General features: G+C 40.4%; 1 protein-coding gene across 7 annotated transcripts in view; it reads right to left on the bottom strand.

Moving 5' to 3' along the window:
* Nucleotides 1-23,420, bottom strand: part of palld (palladin, cytoskeletal associated protein) — a 69,032-nt gene that overhangs the window by 32,357 nt on the left and 13,255 nt on the right. For 5 of the 7 annotated variants that reach the window (XM_026159976.2, XM_080297874.1, XM_080297876.1 and 2 more), the window contains 8 exons: nucleotides 11,271-11,446; nucleotides 9,264-9,327; nucleotides 8,497-8,614; nucleotides 8,355-8,417; nucleotides 4,950-5,091; nucleotides 4,797-4,820; nucleotides 3,989-4,108; nucleotides 1,634-2,102 (listed from right to left, as the gene is read on the bottom strand). In XM_026159976.2, the coding sequence (XP_026015761.2) occupies nucleotides 1,634-2,102; nucleotides 3,989-4,108; nucleotides 4,797-4,820; nucleotides 4,950-5,091; nucleotides 8,355-8,417; nucleotides 8,497-8,614; nucleotides 9,264-9,327; nucleotides 11,271-11,446 (1,176 nt within the window). Of the gene's footprint in view, nucleotides 1-1,633; nucleotides 2,103-3,988; nucleotides 4,109-4,796; nucleotides 4,821-4,949; nucleotides 5,092-8,354; nucleotides 8,418-8,496; nucleotides 8,615-9,263; nucleotides 9,328-11,270; nucleotides 11,447-19,877; nucleotides 20,027-23,420 lie in introns of those variants that run through there. The other 2 variants (XM_080297878.1, XM_026159977.2) reach the window with 2 other exon arrangements.

The following is a 23,420-nucleotide window of genomic DNA, read 5'->3' as shown; positions in this document are numbered from 1 at the left end:
CACACATGCAGTGAAACTGGACTGTGCAATGCAGGAATCAAGCTTTACTGCACTGTAATCAAACTGTAGACCACATGCAGACAGACATAAGCCACATCAATGCCACACTTAACCATCTGCTGTGGTTTTCATATACCAAATTAACTGTTTTATTTATATTTATATATATATATTTGTTTGTTGCAAATCACCTTGTGGCTAACAGTTGGCATATAGTGGACATCCAGTCCGAGACCCAACAATGTATTTACCGAACTGCATATGTATGTCAACCAATGGTTTTCATTGGTAGTATCTTCAATGTCTCATCTCAAAATTGAGAACTGCTTTTGGCCGTTTATCTTACAAGTGGCTGAATTTCATTCACATCTGTTGGTGTTGTTCACCACATTTCCCCTTAACTTTTACCAGAACTAAAAAGATGAAATATTGCAGGTCAAATAAAACTAAAGAACATTGTGAGGGCACTTTTCGGTAAAACCAAAGTTCTGGCTGTACAGCATCTATCCATTAAACAGAAGAAGGTCAAGCAATTTAAGTTTGTTTTTTTTTGGTTTTTTACATATACTATTTCACTTTGTTATGTGTTATGTCATGTGTACAGCACTTTGTTTTCAGCTGAGAGTTGTTTTGAAAGTTCTATATAAATAAATTGCTTGCTTGCTTGGTGTAGTACCTTCCTTGACAACCATACATAATTTCAGTTAAACCTTTCAGTTTTAAAGTGCCAGTACATGATAATTCAAGGATCATTTAGGTCATTAACTGGATTTCACTAGTGTCTTTCTGAAATTTGGAACCAATTCAATGCATCTGCAGGCTAGCCTGGGTGATCCGGGGCAGAAGGATCACTATGGTGATATAGGAAACCCAGTGGATTACCAGTATATGTTTCATTCAGCCTTTAAGAATCATCGGTGTCTGTGTAAAGTCTAATTAAAGTCCAATATTTGTTAAGTTCAGTGGACCAAACTGCCATCTTTAAAATAATTTCATTAGGATAACTCTAATGTGAATATGAAACAATACCAGTGTGGCACCCTGGAAGCATGAAGGGAGTGCTAACCACAGCTTCCCTGCTTTTAGGACAAAGGTGGAGTTTTGTTACATGTCCAAAAAAGAAATGCATCTGCTAGGTGGGTAAAACCCATGCACAAAAGGCTTGTTAACTGCAGACAAAACACAGGACTTTTGAAAATAAAGCCATACCCTGTCCAGCCCTTATCTAATAACCATGACATCCTACCTGATCCCTACAGAGCTGTCAGAAAGGTGCTCAGGAAAAAACACTATACTCTGTCCTGGGCTGGGCGTGCAGTGCGAGGTCAGACAGAAACAATAAGAGCCATCCAGCAAATGCCACTCTGATCTGTTTACAGGCACAGACAGACAGCAGCTCCCAGACTCACCCTGGCACACACGATGCCACACATAAAGGCAGAGGAATGCTTTTGTTCTGAAAAGGCCCGGGAGTCCCCCTTTAACCCTCCTGACAAAACCGAGACTCAACACTATCATTCCCACCACACCTCAGACGATCATCCAAGTCTGTCTCCCTCCCTCCAGCAAGCCCCTTGCTGCTGAGTAGCATACACCGTAGGCACAAACACATGTGGACAGGACCGATACTTACAGCTTTGGTTTAGGTTTGGTAGGCAGCGGAGGCCCGTCTTTCCCAGGGGATGGAGACAGCTTGCCTGGTGCTGGGCATGAATCTGGTATCACAGGGGCTGGACTTTGAACTGGCATAGAGATATCTGTTGTGGGATCAGACTGTGGCAGAGGTGGCGGTGGGGGCGGTAGTGTGGTCTCTTTAGGAAGGCTTGGAGGTGATGGTGGATGCAGGGCTTGGCCATTTTGCACAGATTCTTTCCCTTTGTCCTCCATCTCTGTGCTCATCTGTACTGGAGGCATAGCTGACACACTGGGCCAGATCTCCAGCTCCTTGATCTGGAGAGTCTCAGCGCTGGGCTGAGGCAGCGTCTTGGGTGGCAGCTCCAGGAGGCTGATCTCGGTGGGTGGGGGAGGAGGAGGGAAGGCTGATGCATCCTCAAACCCTGAGCTATCACCAGACATGCCATTACTGGATGAGTCCTCAGCTGCTGAGGGAAACAAACAAGAAGAAGGTGGATTTTTGTTTTTTAACTTTAATGTTTAGTTTTTCTTCTAGCCATCACAGACCTTATAAAGATCACACACACACACACACACACACACATACACTGCATCACTGCATATCTGATCTGAAGCAGCAGCTGGGTCCAGTCAGTTCAGTCTGATGCAATTCCTGTTTATTCAGCCTTTGCTTTAAACTGTGCGGTGAGTCCCATTCTGTACATACACAGTTCTGTCTGTGAGCATGCACACAGAAATATTTGTGTCCCGCTCCACTCACAAATTTCACCTTTCCCTCACATGCGACATAACAACAATACACACAAAAGAAGACAGTGATCTTCTAAAGACCTACCATGGCAGCTTTTATTAATGAATGTAAACTGTAAGACCTCAGGGGAACTACTGGACTATCAGTGCTAGTGCAAAGAGCCAGAACTGACTCCTTTGCCAGATTTCCTCTGTTTTGGAAAACTTCATCTTTATTTAATTTTATCTTTTGAAAAACAAGGATATTGGCGTAACTGTTTAAAGCCTATTAACCCTCTGAGGTCTAACTCATCAAGGTATTGAAACATTTTATTTTTACTGTTCTCCAAAGAACAATTAAAAACAGGATAGGGTTACAGTCATCTAGGTATGATTCAGACCTCACAGTGTTAAAGCCCAATAAGGAGAATATAGGCCATCACCAATGGATTTCTCAGAAATCAACCATGATTAAGATGCTTGCCAGCAAGTTCTGTTACTAAAGCCTGAAAAACAAAGTCTGGCAGCACGACAGCACCCAGAACCTGAAACTAGAATCATTGAAAGCAAACAAGTTAGAGACCAAAAAGTCTGGCCTTCAAAATTGCCAGGACACATGTAGGAAATTAGTTATTAACTCTGAAATTCCTCCGGATTTGGGGGATTTTCATGTGACTTCAACAATGGATAATACTGAAACCACAACTTAAGACAAGGATGTCAAACTGTCTTTAGTTTATGAGCCACATACTCCCCAATTTAATTCCAAATGGGCTGGATCAGTAAAACCAGTGAATTATAACATTTTTTAAATCATTTTTTTCTTTCTTTCTGTGTAGAGAAGCTTGAGTAAATTCTGAAAACATTAACAATCAGTGAAGCATCCGTTTACGAAACATGAGACGTCTTAAGAAAAATAAGTCCATTTTCAACTGTAAGTTTCAGTTTTTCCACGTTCAGTCATTCTACTGTCATCGCAAAGAAACGCTATTGTTGTGAATAAAAGAAATGCATCTGCACGGCTCCTTGGCTTAACCAATCTGTGGTATGGCGGGTGATCAGTAATGTCTTAGTTACAAACAGAGCCGTAAAAGTGACAATGATTCAGACCTTTGGCTCGAACAAAATTAAGAGTTCTGAAAACCAGTCTCATGATATCATCCATTCCAACATCTCGCAACACAAAGCTACAGTAGAAAAATCCAAACTGATTCAGTTCTACAATAATATTGCACAATGCAAGGTTGCGCAGTGGACCAGATGTAGATTGTTGGTTCTTGCTGAGAGGCCGTATGTTGTGACAGCTTTTTGCCTAACCCATATGTTTTGGAGATGGGGAACAATGTAGTCTTTTGAATTTTCCCCCTGGTCATCGAACATACTGGGATGGATTTGGCACCTTATGGTTTACATTGCATGACCAGTTACTGAACCTGAAAAATATAAGTCCGGTAAGCAACCAAGCCAGAGATAAAATGGTCTAGTTTTTAATGTAGCTGGTTATTGAGTCTTTGACTTTATGTGGGGAATTAATATGTGACTCCAACATCTCAAGGCACTTCTATATTTGCCTCATTGGCTTGTTAATATGCTGATAATGTTGTTCAGTCTGTTTCAGACGTACCTGGGGTAACGGTGAGTTGGGCTGTGCTGCTAACAGAGCCATAAAGATTGGAGGCAGTGCAGCAAAACAGACCTCCGTCCTCTGGAAAGGCCTCGGCAATAACGAGGGTGCAGATCTCCTCTAAAAAAACAAATAAACCACACCTCTGAAAAAAGTACATTTTTGATGATTAAGAGAGTTGAAGCTGAGAGACAGAATAAACACAGGCGTGAGACACTGAGACTTGACTTGTTGTGACTTGATTTGTTTGTGATGAGCAGAGTGACACGTTGACACTTGATTTGTTTGTAATGAAACATAATAGAGATATCACATCAATATGGGGATGAATTACATACACAGAAGCGTGATGATTGACATGTCACGTAGACTGATGAATCACTATTCAGACACAGGGAGAAGATGAATAAGCACAGACGTAACTATTAATGAAGAACAGCCAGACACGAGTGCAGATGTTCAGGGATGTCTGAGTGATTCAAAGCCAGAAAGACGCACCTGAAATGACCCCTGAGTCACACAGGTGGAAAATATCTGACATAAATTAGTGTGTGTCATTGTTTATGTGTTGGAGTTAGCAGATGATGGGGCTTCAGGGACTCCCTGTGACTGCAGCAGATGCAATAATGAGTGTTGTGTCAGATTTATTGACTTGTGATCTTCTGTAGTTATGACCTAGGCTGCAGTTCAGCTTGAGTCTCCAGCCAAAGTTTATAATCCATTGCTAAATTTAACCACTGACTGCGGCTGGGAACATGAAAGCAGAGTAATTGATAGAGTAGTTCTTGGAGGAACTGAGGTGACATACCTGGCTCAGCTGCAGATCGAGGCTCTAATTTACAGCAAATAACAGACAGAGAGGAAGAGAACAAAGACATTATGATTATTAATGGATGTGAAATCAGTTTAATTCTAAAATCTAAAAATGCCTTAGCTACAACAGTTTGCTCAATTGTCTCACTTTTCTGGAGAATACGAAAATCAGGAGAGTCCTGGATCTCGTTTCCCTGGCGGTACCATCGGACCTGCAGAGGAGGACTTCCACGAACCCTGCACTCCAGAACCACTACCTGGCCCTCAGATGCCTGGGCATCCTGCAGGAGCTGCACACAGGAAGGAATGATAAGCCAAAACATAATGGAAAAAATAAGAGAGAGATCATGAGAAAAAGGAGCGAGTAATAGGTGACAAGTACAGAAGAAGGAGAAAGATGGCATGGCAGTAGCTTATATGCAAACAGCAAAGTGGATGAACTTAAGCTACAAGGCTATCAAAAAAATAAAAGCTTATTTTCACAGGACTTCCACTTTAGCAAACCAGGAGTCCCCTTTAATTGGCTCCATCTGGTCCCTTCGTTTTGTGCCTCAGGCAATCAGATAATGTACCTTAATCTGGCTGTTTACTCCATATATTTCATCTTTAGTCTAAAATGAGCATCCGTTTCCTTCCAAATAGCTGTCACCAAGTGCCGAGACTTAAAACGAGCTTAGATCACTTTGTCAAAATTGATGAAATTATTTCTTAAATATTTGGACACTGACAAACCGAATGTCCGTAAACAAAAGTCATTGTTTCCAACATCTGTTAATCATCATTGATATGGATGTGCACTGGAAGTTTTTGAAGCAGGATTTTTATCACATCACCCAACAATTACGTGATGGTTTTTGCTTCATAAATAATCTCAGTTCAAAATAATCCAAATGCATTTTATACTGGCCTTGGTGCAGCCATTTATTCTATCCGCTGCCTGTTACAACTTGTTTTAGCTCCCTTCACCCTCACTTTAAGCCAACTCGTCTCTGATTGGCTGCTCCTAATAGACATAAAATTTGAACAGTGGGTGGGCGGGGCTTCAGGGCAGCCAGAGTCCATGACGATATCTTCTCTCACTGATCATACAGAACAAAGAGGAGTAGGAAAAAAACATCCTGCTGTCTCACAGGGATTACTTGTGCAAACTCTGACCTCAATACTTGGAATTTTGGCCATTATAACACTCCTCATTTATAGAAAAGAAAGGCCTAACAGCTCCCTTTTAAGTTGGCTAACATAAGCTAGTACTTTATTAGTATAGCTTTTCTTATAACAGAATAAATTACACTCTTTGTTTGTTAATTATTAACCCGTCTAATATTTTCAGTTGTTTTAAGTTTGGTATAAATCGGGGATTTCAAGCTAATTTTAGTTCCTGAGTCAAAGCCCATTAAATCAAGTGACCCTAACCAGTAAAAACATTGCAATAAAATGTAGCTTTATTTTAGTGTGAGTAAGAAGAAATAAACAGTGCCTGTTAATGAACCATCCATTCACGATAAGTAATTGTAATATCAACAGTACGTCAGGTTAGGTGTGCACTGGAGTTCACAGTGAATCTACAAAATAGTTTTTTCAAACTAAAAAAAATTAAATAATTTGACAAGATCCAGAAAATATTTTTAACTTTTTATGCATTAAGTGCATATGCACATGTATGTGTGCTTTAAGGGGGATTAAACCCCCCACATGGGTGCTCTTTATTTCCCAGTTGGAGACCCTCCACTTTACAAATGACCACCTCTGTCCAATTAATCACACCACAGCTTATCAAGTTGCAGAAGTTAAGAAAAAACACATCCTTATGAGAGCTGAGGTAAAATCCACGGTGACATGGACTGCTACATCCCTCAACAGGAGGCACTCAGTGTCAGTGTGGATAAATGTGCCTCTCACTGTGTTTCTGGGCATACTTTGAGAAGAGCATGGGTTGAATGTACATCATGGGTGTGTGGGTGTATGGGTGCGCTGTAAGGGTGACATCACAGTGCTGACTTCACTACAGGCAAACATCCTCTCATCGAGATGATTAAAGCTTGCTATAGTTTTGAAAGGAGGCTGGGTGCGGGGGTGAAGAAAAACAAGTGACTTTTTGTAATGAAGTGCAAAATGATTTAGAGACTGACTGGCTCAATGAGAGTGAAAGAGACCTGACCCTTGTGGGTTTGGCGGGCATGTTTGAAGCCTCAACTCGTCTCATTCCTGCCATCACATGACCCACAGCCTGAGGAAAAGAGGGAGATGAGGGCTGTTGGAGGAGTGCTGAAGAGTCTGAGTTGGAAAAGGACGTCCTGGAGCCTGAAGAGGAGGAGCTCCCATCAAAGTCTATGTTTTATCTGACCCGCACTGCTGAAAGCCACAGCACTGCATGCTGTTATTATGGGAAGACAAAGAGTCTGAGGACAATGTTTAACAGGTTCTGTGTTTGTATGTGTACATGCATTGCATGCATGATGAATTGCATGTATCCTTTTTATGGTTTGGGTAACAATTCCCTTGTTCTTTTTAAAGGAAATCTTCATGGTATTGCATTCAAATATGTCAGACAATGGCAGGCTTCTAATTTTGCCACAGCAGCAATGAGTTAAAAACAGTGCTTTATGTATAGACTGTACATAAAAGATAGACATAGAAACCATGATGTCACCCATTGTTTTGTAAAGTAAAGTTCTGGGGCCTCTACTTTAGCCTTGTGGTTGTCGTCTTGATGTTTTTTTGGAGCCAGACATGACGTATATGGACGAGATTTCAGAGTTATTAGCTAAACTTGGCATGCTTGGTTAGTGAGCTGCATCCCCAAACTATACAGGTACACCTGCAAATTAATGATGAATATCATATAAATAAAATCATTTCACTCACCAAGACCTGAGCACAGACTTCTTGGATGTGCTGTTAGTATAATTAATCACACACGAAGCCACAATGGTTGTCAGATAATTGTATTAAAAGTGCTTCAGGGTAACCAACACCACAAATGTTACCTAAACTTCCAGTTCAGTGACTCACATCAGTAACTAGCAACAGTATCGACAGCAGCATAAAGCTCCCAAGCCTTTAGTAATGGTTAACTTTAAGTCTCAAAGCAATTCAGTAAGGGTAAAAAATTAATTAAAAAAGCTACTTTGGCTGGTTCCTTGCCTCAAGAGTTCACCACAGTGGGTACCTCTATATATTTAATTTTGACTTTATTTAATTTTACATCAGATGCCCTTCCTGTTTAAACTCCAAAAGAAATTTGTGTTTCAGTCTAGCATTGAAGAAGCAACCTTTCACTTGTCAAGCAAATATGTGTGTACTACACTGAAAAAAACACAACCTTTTGAGAGAAATTAGCTATAGCTCGCTAAACTGCCTCAAGTGGCCATTCAAGAAATTGCAGTTTTTAGCACTTCTACCCTGGCTTCATTTTTCAGTCCCAGAGGTTATTGGTTATTGTTGTGGTTGATTATTGATGGGGTTTTTTAGCAGTAACACATGTTCATGATGTTTGCCATGTCTACTTACGTTTTGTGTAAAGTATGTTACACAAAAGTGTATGCACACTTACCTTGGTGAACAGAGGAGGGCCTGAGACTTCACCAGCATAGAGTGATGAAACTGGGCTCTGCATCTAGAAGACAACACACATTTACTTTTCCAAACAGATGAAGTTATTTAAAGAAACGGAAAGAGAAAGAAAGATGTTTTACCCGCTGTGGAGGCTGAGACAAGGACTGCACCAGGGTGGTGCGATGAGGTAGCACCTCAGGGGTTTTGGGTGAAGATGAGCGTATTGTTAGGGACATCGAAGTAGTCTTCTTCTGGACTCTAAAACAAGGAAAAACACAAACAAAAACTTATTTCTAGAAAGAAAAAAAAGAGCAACTTCAAAACTCTGTACGCTTTTATTTAAAATATAATGCTTGAAGGAAAATTGCCTCCACAGCAATTAAGATGATATCAGTGATCTTGGCTTCAGTGGGTAAACATTAATGGAAACAGAAACGAATATCAGGAAACAGTCCAGATGCAGGGAGATTTATACATAAGATAATGATGAAAAACGTTTAGAAAAAGTGAAAGGACTCAGGGACTGCAAAAAATGCCCTATTGTAAAAATGGAATTGGAATTTCATGCCCAAAATGTCATTAAATTAATACATATTTTTCACGATTGGAGAGGAAATTGAATAAAACTAAAAGTTAAAGTCTCATGAATTAAAAAGTTTAACATTTGGAAATAAGTAAGAGACCAAACATCTCAGGTGATTTCCCCACTGTATTAACCCTCCCCAGGTCATTACTGTGATTGCTGACTATGTTCTGGGTCAGACTGTTGGCTAGCCTTTTTAGGACCCAGTTAACTAGGAGCAGGCAGCAGACTTGATTAGTCGCTCAAGGGCTCGGTTAGCCTGTTGGATAGTTCAAGGTTCACTGGGTCATAGTGTCAAAGGTAGTTGTGCAGGAATATACATACTGAGGCATGGCTCCTGATCTAGACTTCGATGCACCTTCTCCTTCTGAGTCTGATGACGACGCCCCTGCAGTGGAACACAATCAGAAGCTGCTGTGGTTTATGTGCTACAGAACATTATATAGGCCATTTATTTCCAATTAGCTTAACAGATTTACTGTTTTTAAATATGCAACTCTATACAATAAAATTATGACTAAGTGTTTCTCAAATCCGGTTTTGTGGAAGAAGGAAGTATTGGCTTTGTAATCTAAATTTTTGCTAGAGTTTAGTCACAAGTGTAAATGACTGCAAGGCTTACATTTATGGTGTTAAGATGAACACTGTCCCAGCTTCAAACCCTTTTTCAGAAAATATAATTTATCTTCATGCAGTTTCTTCATCTCTTCTACCTTCATCTCTCCCTATCCGTATCCTTCTCTGCCACACCAACCCTCTGCATGGCCATCTTCACTACATCCACAATTCTTCTCTGTTGGTTCCTCTTTTCCTTCCACTTGGCAGCTCCCTCTTCACCATTCTTTGTCTTCTATATCCACTATCCTTTCTCTGCACACGTCCAAATGATCTCAACCTTGCCTCTGCACCTTTGTCTCCAAACCATTCAACCTGAGGCATTCTTGTGATGTACTCACTTGTGATCCGGTCCATCCGGGTCATGCTCAGTAAAATCTTAGCACCTTCAGATCCACTTCCAGGTCCACTTTCTGACATTTTGTTAGTGCCACTGTTTTCAAACCATACATAATAGCAGGTCTCATTACCAACTTGTAAAGCATTCCTTTCTCTCTTTTTGTTATCCTTATGTCACAAACCACCTCTGACACTAATCTCCACCCACTCCGCCCTACCAGGATTCTCTGTGTATTGCTTTGGATGGTTGACCCCACGTATTTAAACTCATCTACCTTCACTGTCTCTCTTCCTTGCAGCTTGACTGTTACACCTGTCTCCCTCTCATTCACACACACGTGTATTCTGTCTTACTTCTAATGACTGTCATTCCTCTTCTCTATAGTACACACCTACCCTCCCAAAGTTGTCTGAGAAAGAAAAAAAAAAAAAAAAAAAAAAAAAAATCACAGTCCAGTCCGGATCTCAGTCATCCGTTAACCTGCCCACCACCGCTGCAAACAAGCTGCACCTTCTGGCCTTATCTATACGTCTTCATCAACACTCTCAAAGCAAACATTGCATCTGTAGTGCTCTTTCTTGGCATAGCTTATCAAACCACAGCAATAAGATGAATTAAACAATTGGCTGTATTCTCCTGTAAGACTTAATATCAGTCAATACATTTGCAAAAGCATCTCTGTAGTCTCAGCTGGTCAGTTATTTGGTGTGTACTTTCATCTAACCAAATTTTCATTGGTTGGACAATTACTGTTATTACATCCATGGGGCAAAAAGCGCTATATAAATAGCCTTTCAATCTTTTGTAGCCTCCCATAATTTTTTGCATCAGAAGGAACAGATTACCTGTTAAACACCACCATGTTTTTCCCGTGGACTTCAGAGATGGCTACAAGCTAGATTACAACACGTCAAAGAATTTGCTAGTACGGCTGCATTTGCTTAAAACAGATTATTAAAAAGTCAAGTGTAAGTGCATTTTAGTTATATGACAACACACAGTCACAACTGCACCAGGCTTCAGCATCTGACCCAAGGAGCAACCCAAACAAAGCTGGATGTCTGTCTCAAATAAGTATAAAAGTTCCTTATTGTCTGTTGTTTTGTTTTCAGTTTGAAATAAGGTTTACAGTGTTTCAATGTGCTGCATATACTGCCTTTTCATGTGTGTATAATTAATTTAGGCTAGAAAGCATAACAGGCAGAGCGCATGATATACTTTGTGGAACATTTTGTTAATCTGCAGATAAAATTAACCCTCTCTAACCCTCCATTGCCTGGGAACAATTGACTACGCACAGGTATCATTTCAGGCAACCAAGACTTTGGTTGGTTGACAACAACCCCAAGAAGAAGTAATGAAACGATCTGTCTGACCTTCAATGTAAACCTCAGCTGAAGTATTATCTGCTCCAAGACTGTTGGAAGCCACACAGGTGTAACGTCCTGTGTCGTCCTCAAAGGCTTCAGCAATCACCAGTGTGTGCAGGTCACCATCCCTCCAGATTTGGATGTCGGGAGAGTTGTGCAGCTCACGGCCTTCACAGAACCACCTAAAGGAAGAAGTACAAGACAAGTTTGATTACCTCAACATGTTATAGTAATAATTCATAAGAGACCTAAATTAAAATCATTTTTAAGATCTTGTTTGCCTTTGGGTCAGTCTGTTTAGGGGTCTCCACAGCAGATCATCTGTGTCTAACTCACCGTTTCTTTAGCATCCTTCTCTGTCTCACCAGCTCTCTACATTCCCTCCTTCACTAAATCTATGAATCTTCTCTCCGGGTTTCCTCTTTTTATTCTGCCTTTTTAAAGACATTACTATTCCTTTTCTAAAAGGAGGTCCTGCTCAAAACAAATTCACCAATAGTATGCCATTTACTTACACAATCAGGTTCCTTATTAGACTTTGCAACACACAACAGCTCCATATTTTAAATGTTGGACTCTACAAAAGTATGATTGCGTCAATCACAGCTCAAAAAATCCTTATTCATCTTATACTGGAGTTTGGCGCTGCTCCTATCTATAACAATCCATTTAGGCTCCCTTCCCTTCCCATTAGGCTAACTTAGAGCAGTCTGAAGCCAGAGTATTTGGTTTACAGGGTTTACTCTTACATAAACTGAACTAATTTTTTTGAGACTTTGGTTCTATTTAAAATGATACTTCACCGCTGTAACAGTATATATGACAGAAAATAAAGAAAAGCATAACAGAGCACCCCCCGACCTTTATGGAAACTTAAAAAGAAGCCTATATTATAGACTCGTTTGACTCATAACAAAAATTTATGTCTTGTCTATCTGACAAGGAAAAGCCACAACTCATCCTGTCAAATACAAAAACTTAAATACACCTCTTCCAAATATGATGGAGGCCTGCCAAATAAATTAACATTAACATCTACTCATTCACACACACGCACACACATACCAGGAATGTCTAAGTTTCCATATCTGCCAATTGAGGGAAGCAGAAACACCCTTTCCCCCTTCCAATCAGAAGCCTGTGTGTCTGGATGGGCGCCTGGGCTCTGCACCACCTCCTTGGGGTTTTGCTAACACAGACTTTGTTCCCTGATCTGGGACCAAGGAGAGATGAGAGAGTCCACCACACAACCAGCTTCATACGTCTCATCACTCGTCACAGGGTTATGATTAAAGCAGACCCCCCTCTTCTTCCAGCCCTATGTTACCACATCAAATAGAGGATCAAACAGCAGGAATCAAATCAACCATCTCCTACAAAATACACACATTCAAGTCCTGGCTTCAAATGCCTCGATTTGTGGGGAAACTTACTTTTATCTGCACTTGTATCTCACATGAGCACACTTCATCAGAACCATACTAAATGGAAGTTGTGTATGTTCTATTCAGATATTGACCTCTGAATTGACAGGGAGAGGGTTGGAATTCCCAAAATGCCAGGAGAACGAACAGCTGTTATGTTCCTCCAGAGCCCAGACCTGAGAACATTCCTACTATCTGGGAGAGCTGCGTAAAAATTCCTGACATCCTGCCGTGTGGCCGTTACATGATTTTATACACCCTGGTGTGTCAGTCAAACATCAGGCCAACTCCTCTTTCAGAAAGCAATCAATCAGCCAAAATATCCAGACAACACTTCATAATCGGGGATTTACACCTGGGAGACTGGGTGTGGGTGTGGGTGGCAAGCGGAGAAAGTGTATGAATGGCAAGTACAGTAAGAGAAGGTGAATGAGCATGAGTCAGGTGGGGTCGGATAAGAAAAATTATACGCCCTGTCATGACTGAGACAGCTCACACTCAGCGGTTCATCAGGATCAGAGACAGACTGAACACTGCAGAGCTTTGTCTGCCTCTCTCAGCTTTCTCAGCCTTTAACACCAGCCACCTTCATAGATTCATAAAAGGATTTGGGGAATATTTGCCTTATTTTTCCTGTTACAGCTCATTTTAAAACATGACCAAAGTTTAAAATTTTTTTAGTTTGCATAAGCGCAAATAATCTGTAAAACCTAAAAGCTCTGGCTATAGACAGTTTTTTCTATCCTTGGCTCTGCGTGATGTCAAGAGATGGATGTAGCTGGGGCTGCCTTAAACTTGCATTCTTTCTGATAGACAGCAGGAGGCGACTCTTCTGGCTGCCAAACAACTTCAGCTGCATTAAGTCTATAGAAAAATGGTCCTAGTCTCCCTTGGTCTGTGACCTTTATAAACACTTTCTTGATAATCTTACAGGCTCAGTTAATATTGTAAATTTTGATGTTCATTAGAGTCAGAAATCAGGATCATTCAGTGTATGCTCATTGAATGAGAATACTGAGACCTCAATGAACTTGAGGGCTACACCAATGGCGAGTCTATAATAGATAAGGATTGTTGACTTAAAGCTTATCTATAATAACTTATGTGGGATTTTTCCTCTCTCTGCAACAAAGGAAGCAGGTTAGCCAGGCACCAGTGTGTTAAATGATACAAAACAGACAATGTGGAATGACAGTAATGAAGAGCTACTCAAGGAAGGATACATTATCCACCGTCGTGTCAACCCTTGAAGCAACAAAGACAAGGAGTCATCTACCACATTTCAGACAACTAAAACCCAGACAGAAATGGCTGGGATGACACTAGATCCAGTTTAGTCCAACTTTGTTCTGAATTCTCATAATCTAATTCAAAATTGACAGCAGCCTGTGACTGAGAGTAAAAAGTTGACATTTTTGAGCAAACCAATATGTCTGTGTGGTTCTGGATTATAACCAGGCAGAGAAAAGGGAAAACAACTCATCTGTGTGACTGCAGTGTCTGCTGGGGATTTGCTTGGCTGCTCACCTCACTACTTTCTTTTAAGTCACTCGCCGTATTAATAAAAAAATGGTTCACAATGGACTTTGCAGCCATATGCACTACATCTGCAGATTGCACAATACAAATCCCCTTCAGTATAGGAAAATCACTTGGGCATTTCTCAAGTGCCGTTAAATTAAACACACACAGGAAAGGGCTTGATGTAACACATGACATCATTAAAGTAATGACTATGGTTTTTGTGATGGAGGATATTAAAGCTGTCAGAGGCAGTGTAAGTGAGCATTTTGTGCATGAGTGTAACTATAGTGAACAGAGGCCAGCAAACAACGGGGGGATAGGTTTCCCACAGGGTGGCCTGACTCCATCCAGACATTTCCACGCAGCAACATGTGTCAAGCGAAATGAAAAAACAGAACTGCAATTAAAGCATTTATGATATTAGTGGTCTTAAGGGTTTTTTTTTTGCCTTCGGTAGTTTTACTTTGCAAGGGTCTCTCCTTAAATTTAAATCACAGGCCATGTACACAATAGACAAATGGAAATGGAAATTTGTTCAGACACACAGTTCTGACAAATCACAGAGCAAGGCAGGACTCATCAGCTCCTCTGAGGGTTGACAGAGCATAAACTGGGAAGCCAAGATCATCCCCAACAAGCACAACAATAAAAACCCTTATTAATCAACCTTAATGATCTACCATTATGCATAATTACTAAGTAAACTCATTTAGAGACAGACGGTAATGTTTATTTAATCTCCTCGCTATTTCTGTGGAATGCGCTGAGCATCATGATAGGCCTAAACAGAAAGGGGATGGGGGGGGGGGGGGGAGACTTTGCTGAGTCCCATGCAGCAGTGCAGCACACACAGAACAAACTGAGCTACCAGCAGGCTGATTTGGAGGGGAAGAAGGGTGTGTTAAAGAAAGCTGAGTGAAGGTAGAAATTTCTTGGCAGAGTGCAGAATTGCCACCCATTTCCTCTTAACACAATACTATTACAAAACACAAATATTCAGAACATGCATATAAAATAGCTGAGAATGAATGGGCTTCACGAGCAACGCCTCACCTCTTCATTCAACCCCCCCTCCGCCCAAGGGCGCCAAGCCAAGAGGCTGATTAAACAACCCACCATCACCATCAAACAGCCTGTCACCAACTCTCTGAACAATGATAGCATGTGAGAAAGCAATTAGACAGATTTCAGTGAAGACAATTGAGGCCAGATGATGGCTTGAATAGCGCCGGGTGCTTTCTGTGCTAACTTAGCTCCATACAGAAGAAGAGAGCATTCCATATGACAGGCCAAACCAGAGGCTGTTGCCCTGGCCTCGATAATGCGTGCTGAGGGCCACACTCTCCTCATTTGACCCTGTTGTTATTTGCCTCTGTTGATGGAAAATTTTATGAAGCAAAGCTCAGTTTCACCACAAACCCAGACAGATGAAGGCCAGAACACAGAGGGAAGAGAAAAAGAGAGAGGGGGGGGGGGGGGGGGGTTCAATCACTAAGATGACCTTGGCAAAGATGAAGGAATGGCCAGCATGCAAAATGCACACAAATCATTCATCCATCGATATAGGGTATAAGGCATGGGCAGACTACTTCCTGACTACTTTTTCTATTCCTTCAAACTCTCAGTGTTAAGTTTCAAGCCTATAGACCACAAAATTCAGCCAAAGTTCAACTGGACAAGAGCAGCGGCATCTGGGCTGTCTTTATCCTTAATTACAAACTACAATAGAGGTCAACTGAAACTACCCACACTATAGCAAGCAGTGCTGATTTTATTATCCTCGACAGACAAATCTCTCAGTTTATGCAAACACTACATAGAAAGCATATTGAGTTTCCTTTCTTCACGGATGCCGACTGAAACCAGCAATCAATCCAGCTTTAAAGCTCCCAGCCAAAAGGCCAAAAGCACAACCTCTATAAATCAAGAACATTTCCACCACAGTACTCCTTAATACTTTAAATTATAAGATTCTCACATAACGCATCATTTAGCCACACCTCCAGGTAGCAGTTTGTACTTCCGGCAGTTTATTTTACCTAATGAATGAAATATTCAACCAACTTGATTTCTGGACCTTTCAAAAGTTTTGACATCTTTCATTGATGATTAAAAAAAGTGAATAGTTATGTGTCAGTTAGAATAATTATTTTAGCTGCTCCCTTATTACATTATAAAGACTTTTCGAGAACAATTAAATGAAAACGAAAATTACTTAATTCTGATTGTGTAGGGTTAGCGTTGGAGTTAAGTTCATCACAAATGACGGCTTAGAATTGAGAGGGTTAAAGCCTGACTCACAGCTATAATTGTTCAGAAATTTTAATCATACTAACAAGATTGTATTCATCTTAAAATTTATTTAATGCAATGGTAGATCTTACCAGTCTTATTGCTAGTTTTCCCACCACTTTGTTGCAGGGTGAAACACTAACAATTACATTGACATCAAATGTCATTGTCTACAGAGAATAAATCCTATCAATTTTATTTAACCTCTGATTTGTCCTCTTGCATCAGCTGTAAGTTGACAGCTTTGGTTTTTAGGTTTTTGGTTTTCACAGCTACTATTTGATGGATTAATTCTTGATGCATGCTCAATCATCCAGGTAAGTAAATCCCAAAAGGTTGAGTCTGTTCATCTGGACGTAGCGTTTTCAGTGGGAGAAACATTTCGTCACTCATCCAAGTGACTGACGAAACGTTTCTCTCACTGAAAATGCTACGTCCAGATGAACAGACTCAACCTTTTGGGATGGATGGATGATATTTTTTCCCCAACAAAAAAACTTTTTCTTTTTTTAATATTCTAAATTAGGATCTACAGAGCAACAAAAATTGGACTGTTGATGTGTAAAGTAATTGTGATGACATTAGAATCCGTAAACTGAGATTTGTTGATTCTGGAAGCTCAAATTGGTGAAACTCTTGCCATCTTTACCAAAGTCTGTGTCACACCCATTCGACGGTTACACGTATCACTCAATTCTCTTTTATTTATTTATGTCTTCAAGTCTATCTGTATTGTATTTTGGCAGTAAGGGCAGCTTGAGAGGTGAAGCAACAGCTAAAACCGCAATCAGCTAACTGATCTGCTTCCACACACCTTGAATCTGGTTATTTGCTGCCCGACAGGTGTGTTGAAATTGCATGTAGACTGTGTTTCATAGACAATCTGGCAACTTGAGTAACACTAGACAAATATAAAACATGTGGATATGCATGCGCATGTATTCCAGTTATTCATTATAAAGTTTGAGGTTTGTGCAAATTACAGGACTTTCCCAGGAAAACAGCAAAAAGGGGAGGGTGCCAGGAGACTGTCTTAAAATGTGGGAGAAACCTAGAAAAACTGGGATTGTGGGCAAGCATGAACTTATCATCATAGTATTGTTGCTGTGAGAGTGTTCACATACAGTACTCAAGTTAGCATTTAGCTAGCGAGGTATAACCCAACAGTGCAGCTGGCATAGTTATATACTGTTAATCCTGTTAAATCCAGAATTAAATTCAAAATCCTGCTCCTCACATACAAGGTCTTAAATAATCAGGGCCCATCTTATCTTAATGACCTTGTAGTACCATTTCACCTTATTAGAGCACTGCACGCCTACTTGTTGTTCCTAGAGTATTTAAAAGTAGAATGGGAGAGAGAGCCTTCAGTTTTCAGGCCCCTCTTCTGTGGAACCAGCTTCTAGTTTGGATTCGGGAGACAGACACTATCTCTACTTTCAAGATTAGGCTTAAAACTTTCCTTTTTGCTAAAGCATATAGTTAGGGCTGGACCAGGTGACCCTGAATCCTCCCTTAGTTATGCTGCAATAGGTGTAGGCTGCCGGGGGATTCCCATGATGCATTGAGTTTTTCCTTTCCAGTCACCTTTCTCACTCACAATGTGTTAATAGACCTCTCTGCATTGAATCATATCTGTTATTAACCTCTGTCTCTCTTCCACAGCATGTCTTTATCCTGTCTTCTTTCTCTCACCCCAACCGGTCGCAGCAGGTGGCCCCGCCCCTCCCTGAGCCTGGTTCTGCCGGAGGTTTCTTCCTGTTAAAAGGGAGTTTTTCCTTCCCACTGTCGCCAAAGTGCTTGCTCATAGGGGGTCATATGGTTGTTGGGTTTTTCTCTGTATGTGTTATTGTACAATCTACTGTACAATATAAAGCGCCTTGAGGTGACTGCTGTTGTGATTTGGCGCTATATAAATAAAATTGAATTGAATTGAATTAAAAAATCAAAACCTCAAAGAAATTCTTTATCTTTCCTCATCTAAAATAGGATTTAGCATCTTTCAGGTCATTGTGTTGGGCAAGGTTTCAGTTTTAAGCTAAAGTGCTGTTGCCAACTTGGCAGCAGTGGGGAGGAAGAACTCCCTTGAGAGGACTGTTGTTCTGAATTGGTGCTATATAGATAAATATTACTAAACTGAACTAAATTAAATTGACATTAACGGTAACATTCCCCTTATTGCAGTGACAAATGTGTGAGAATGAGGCATGTTGTATAAAGTAAATAAAAGTAAATCAAATGTACTGATCATGTAAATACTTATGTGAGGCCATAACTTGTGAAATATTTATTCGGTTTATTGTTGGAGGGCTATTTTCAAGTAGTCAAAAAAAGTCTTTGTATATAATTGAAGCTGCGAAGGCAATAATTTTAAATGACATTCAGATTTGTTAAAGGATTTCTCAGAAACTCAGTGTTTATGCTTTAGTCAAAGCCAAAGTAAATGATCATCTTCTATCTTGCAGCCTTTTTGTTTGAGTATTGTCATCTGGACTACAAAATAAGCACAACAGCTCAGTTTAAACGTTTTCCTGCGTGACTGAAGAACATGCATGTCTTGGTTAAAGATGATACATGGAGAAACCGAGCTTTACAAAGAAGCAAAAGGCCTCCATTGATGGAGCCTGGTTAATGATGGCACAGCATCAGGGGTCAAAGTTCACCGGAATATTCCAGCTAGAAGACAGCTGCAGTTGACAGTCAAAGCTCTGACCGGATGAAACGAATGATATTTTTCTCCAAGGAATTTTAACCAAGTCCATTAACTGGCATTGTCCACTGCAAGAGAGCAGAACTCAGTTTGGCTGTGCCAAGCAGGCAAATGGTTCAGTCTGAATCATCATTGTGAAATTCATACTGTGGGTAGCAGAAATAATAGATACTGAATGCTAACTGCATTTGTCAGTGCAGTAATTAATTGTTATAGTGACTGACGCGTGTGTCTGTTTGTGCGTGTTTACACATTCAGCTGAAATAGTGACGGACATTTGCAGCAGCTGAGCTACAAATGCACACACCTCAGCACTCAGGGGGATACCCCCCACCCCACACACACCCACACACATACTAACACATATTCCATCTAATTCTTTAAAGTGAGTAGCATCCCTAGAAAAAAATATGGATTGATATACATATGACACAAACAAAATCCGCAGTTTATCATGTGTTGTTTCAGAAAGCTACATTACTATTTTATTCAGTAAAAAGTTAGAAGTGTTCGTCTAGAAAACCCAAATTCTGATGAGTCTGTTACCCTTATTACAGTGATGTTCAATGAGGCTGAAGATCAAATCAAAGAAATTCATCACACAAGCTTGACTTCCATTTAATTGTAGCGACAGATGGCATCAAGGTTGTTTTTCAGACTTACCTGAGCTGCTGTGCTGTTCCCAGTTAGATAAATCAAACTTACACAGATTCCCTTGATCTTGAAGTTTTCACACAGTGCTTCTCCTCCTGACAGCGTGACACACACTGACACTCTCACACCAGGACAGCCACTCTGAGTCACGCAGTCATACAGACACACACACACAACACTCGGGCTGAGCGGAGGGCTGAGAGGGAGGGAGCAGCCCAGGCTGCCAAATTCCACACAAGACAGAAGAGCAGAAAAAATACATTTAAGACTCATTTAAAACACAAAAACTGCTTCACAGTTGGCCACATTGAATTCATTCATATAATTCCAGTGGTTGGTTGAAATGTCTCCATGTTTTTGTGTTCTCTACACCAAGGATAAATCCTACCCAAACCAATCAAACTCTCTGCCACTCTAAAGCCTTCAAAGCTGGATGCAGGTAAACTTCCTCTGATGAGAAACATTTTGTGGCCTAAAAGGATTTTAACAAGTAAACCCAGTCTTTTTTTGTTATGTATTTCTGGACTCTGTCACCCAAACAAAGAGCAAAACCTCTGCTCCTATACAGATCCCGGCCACAGTCTGCTGACCATCAAAAACACCACAGAGAGCACTGGGTTTAAGCCAAATGACCCTGCCACCATGGAAACCTCTGGGCCTCTGATCTGTGACTGCAGGAAGAGGGATATCATCAAAATAAAAGATGACAGTGCTGCAATACACAATACAGTGTGCCCCAAAAAGAGAGGACACTAACTATACTGACCATTACTTAATAAATCCCACATGCCAGAACTAAGCAGGCCACTTAAAAAGCCTTGTTAGGCCTGCACAAAAATAACTTGGATAAGTGAGGATCCAAATAGACCACTTTGAGTTGGCATCACCTGGCAAGTACAAGACAGATGGCTGTGGCTACTGCAAGCAGTGTGGGTACGTCATGATTTGTACACACCCATGCCGACACATACACACAATGAGACCATAATAATCTCAAATGCTCCTAGCTTCAAATTCACCTAGTTTGGCAAACATAAATGTGGTACTGGTGGTTTGTTTAGAGTCAGCAGATTTATGTCTGATGCACTATCCACGGCAGAATGAAAGGGTGCGGTGTGCTTCGCTCTCTGCGGGGGCTCCACTCAGGCTTCAAGGCAGGCTGAACTTGTGATATTTTGGTCGCTGCCAGAAAGAGCCTACCAGTAGGACGTGGCAGGTGGGCTTGTTTGTGGTGCTTGTTACGAAGATGGTCTGCTCCTTACATGTTTACATATGAAATTTTACCGGATTACATGCAAATATACAATGAAAAGAACCTTGCCGGGAGACTGCATATATATAAATATATCTTATCAACATTATAGTATCAGTATTTTCATATTGGAAATGTTTTCTTGTGGTTTATAGCGTTAGAAAAGCAAGACAGAGGACTAGAGCCTTTAGCTGTCAGGCTCCTCGGTTTGGGTTTACAACAGTCACCCTCTCTGTACTTAAGGGAACATACTAGCAACCACAGTAAAGATTCACACTTATATAACTGGACAAGAGGGGAAAAAAGCTTTTTAAATTACATTTTGTGACAAAATTGCCTAAGTTTTAAAACTGTTTTTATTAGACTTGAGAGATACTAATCTGAACATTTTATGGCCCAGTAACTACTGCAACTAAAGATATGAATTTCTCACCATTCATTTAGACAGGGGTTCCAAAATAACTGCCCAAACTCAATCCAAAATAGCTGCCAGTTTACAAAAGTTGCTTCTGGAAAGACTGTGCTAATGGCTAGGGCTGGATTTGGTGACTCAAAACCATCTCCTAGTTGGCTGCTATAGACACAGGTAGCTTTATCTAACCCTTAACTTAAAGCAAATGGTGTTTTTCCAAGGTTTTTGGATTAATGTAGAGAATAAACCTTTAAGGGACAAAAAAGGTTATGACGTAGATTTTTTTATAAATTAATATAACTTTCACAAACACATTTAGCTACTTGTTAACAAATGACTTCGCAGGTAATGGCTTCAAAATTCAGAGTGGGATATCACTGGGTTATAAAGTGTAAAAAAACCTCTAACCAAAAACCCATTAAGAAGAAACGCTGACTGCTTAACTAACGGTTTAACTTTTATCACTTTCAACAGCAAAGATGAGACATTAAGCTTAAAAAAGTATCTAGCACTCATTCCTGATCTACTCTTGTCTGGTAGAAGACCTCCCATGATGCACTGAGCATCTCCATCCTGCTTTCCTCTCTTTTACTCACCATGGATTTATATGCAGGAATTCCACATCATTAGTTTTTTGTCATTTCTCTCTCCTAGTCTGTCCGACCCTTCGTGCTCCAAGTCGTTTTTTTCCTCGCTCACTGGTATCACTGAGCTTCGCTCTATGACGTTGTAGCATCTTTACAGTACCTTGAGGTAACACTTACTGTGATTTGGCATTATATAAGTAAAACTGAAAGAACTGAATGTCCTGTCCCTCTTGCACAACCTGCCATTATGTGGTTTGTGAAGGAACTTGTTCTAATTTGTAGTGATAAAATCTGAAAAGCACTGTTCTTCCCCCTAAGTGACTATACAACCTGGGTTAATGAGAAGACCGGGTTTTACAGTCTCTGGATGTTCCCATTAATTACTAGGTATCTGACAATAGCCCTCGCAGACCCACTGCTATTGTCTTACTGTATAGATGGCAAGAAATTTGCAAAATTAAGTCAACAACATAGCAGGCTGCATTCATAAACATCATATTATAAATCTCACATTATAAACATACAAACACAGGTTAACAAAGACACAAGGAAAAGCTTCCACACAAATCAGGAAATGTTAAATAATTTCCCATTCCTACCACAAACAACCAAACATGCGTATGCATTAAATCAGAGACTCACTTACACATTACGTCCTGTTTAAAAAGGTCTTGAAAGGGTCAGCTGACATCACAAAAATGTAGGCCATGCTGCCATGGCAACTCCTGTTTTTGCTCCAAGGAGACCAAATGACACTAACAAAAACAGAGGCTATGTCCTCTCATGATGTCATACTGTGATTGCAATAAATCGTCCAAACTTTCAAATAAATCCAGTATGAAAACCAACAAAAGTTACTTTCACAAGAGCCTAAAAATTAAACATATCAGCCATAAAAAATAAATGAGTACACATAATGTTGCCTGTACTTACAGGAAGTGGATCAGATGTCTAATTGGCCAGTTGTTATTGAGGTTACATATGTTTATGGCTTTTTCACATTTTTTTCTAAAACTAGTTATGGGTTAAAGTTACATTAATTGCAACTGGTGCGGTTCTGGAATTAAGGAAGTTAAGCAAAGTCTTTTCTCATGCGTTGACACCTATGGGAGTGCTTCTGTTAGTGCCTGTACCATACTAAATTTCATTGATTTACAGAAGTTCTTTCATAACCGCAACTACTTATCTCCAACATCTGAGTAATTTCCGTTGAAGGCAAACCACGTAGTAGCTTGTGTCAGCACTCATTTTGGTATGTAGCACATATTTCTGGGAACAACCATTAGATATAGTTAATACCA

This window comes from Astatotilapia calliptera, chromosome 23 (genome assembly GCF_964374335.1).
Source record: "Astatotilapia calliptera chromosome 23, fAstCal68.1, whole genome shotgun sequence".
Lineage (NCBI taxonomy): Eukaryota > Metazoa > Chordata > Actinopteri > Cichliformes > Cichlidae > Astatotilapia > Astatotilapia calliptera.
The sequence above is the reverse complement of the archived record's forward strand: the minus strand, read 5'-3'. Positions and strand labels throughout refer to the sequence as shown.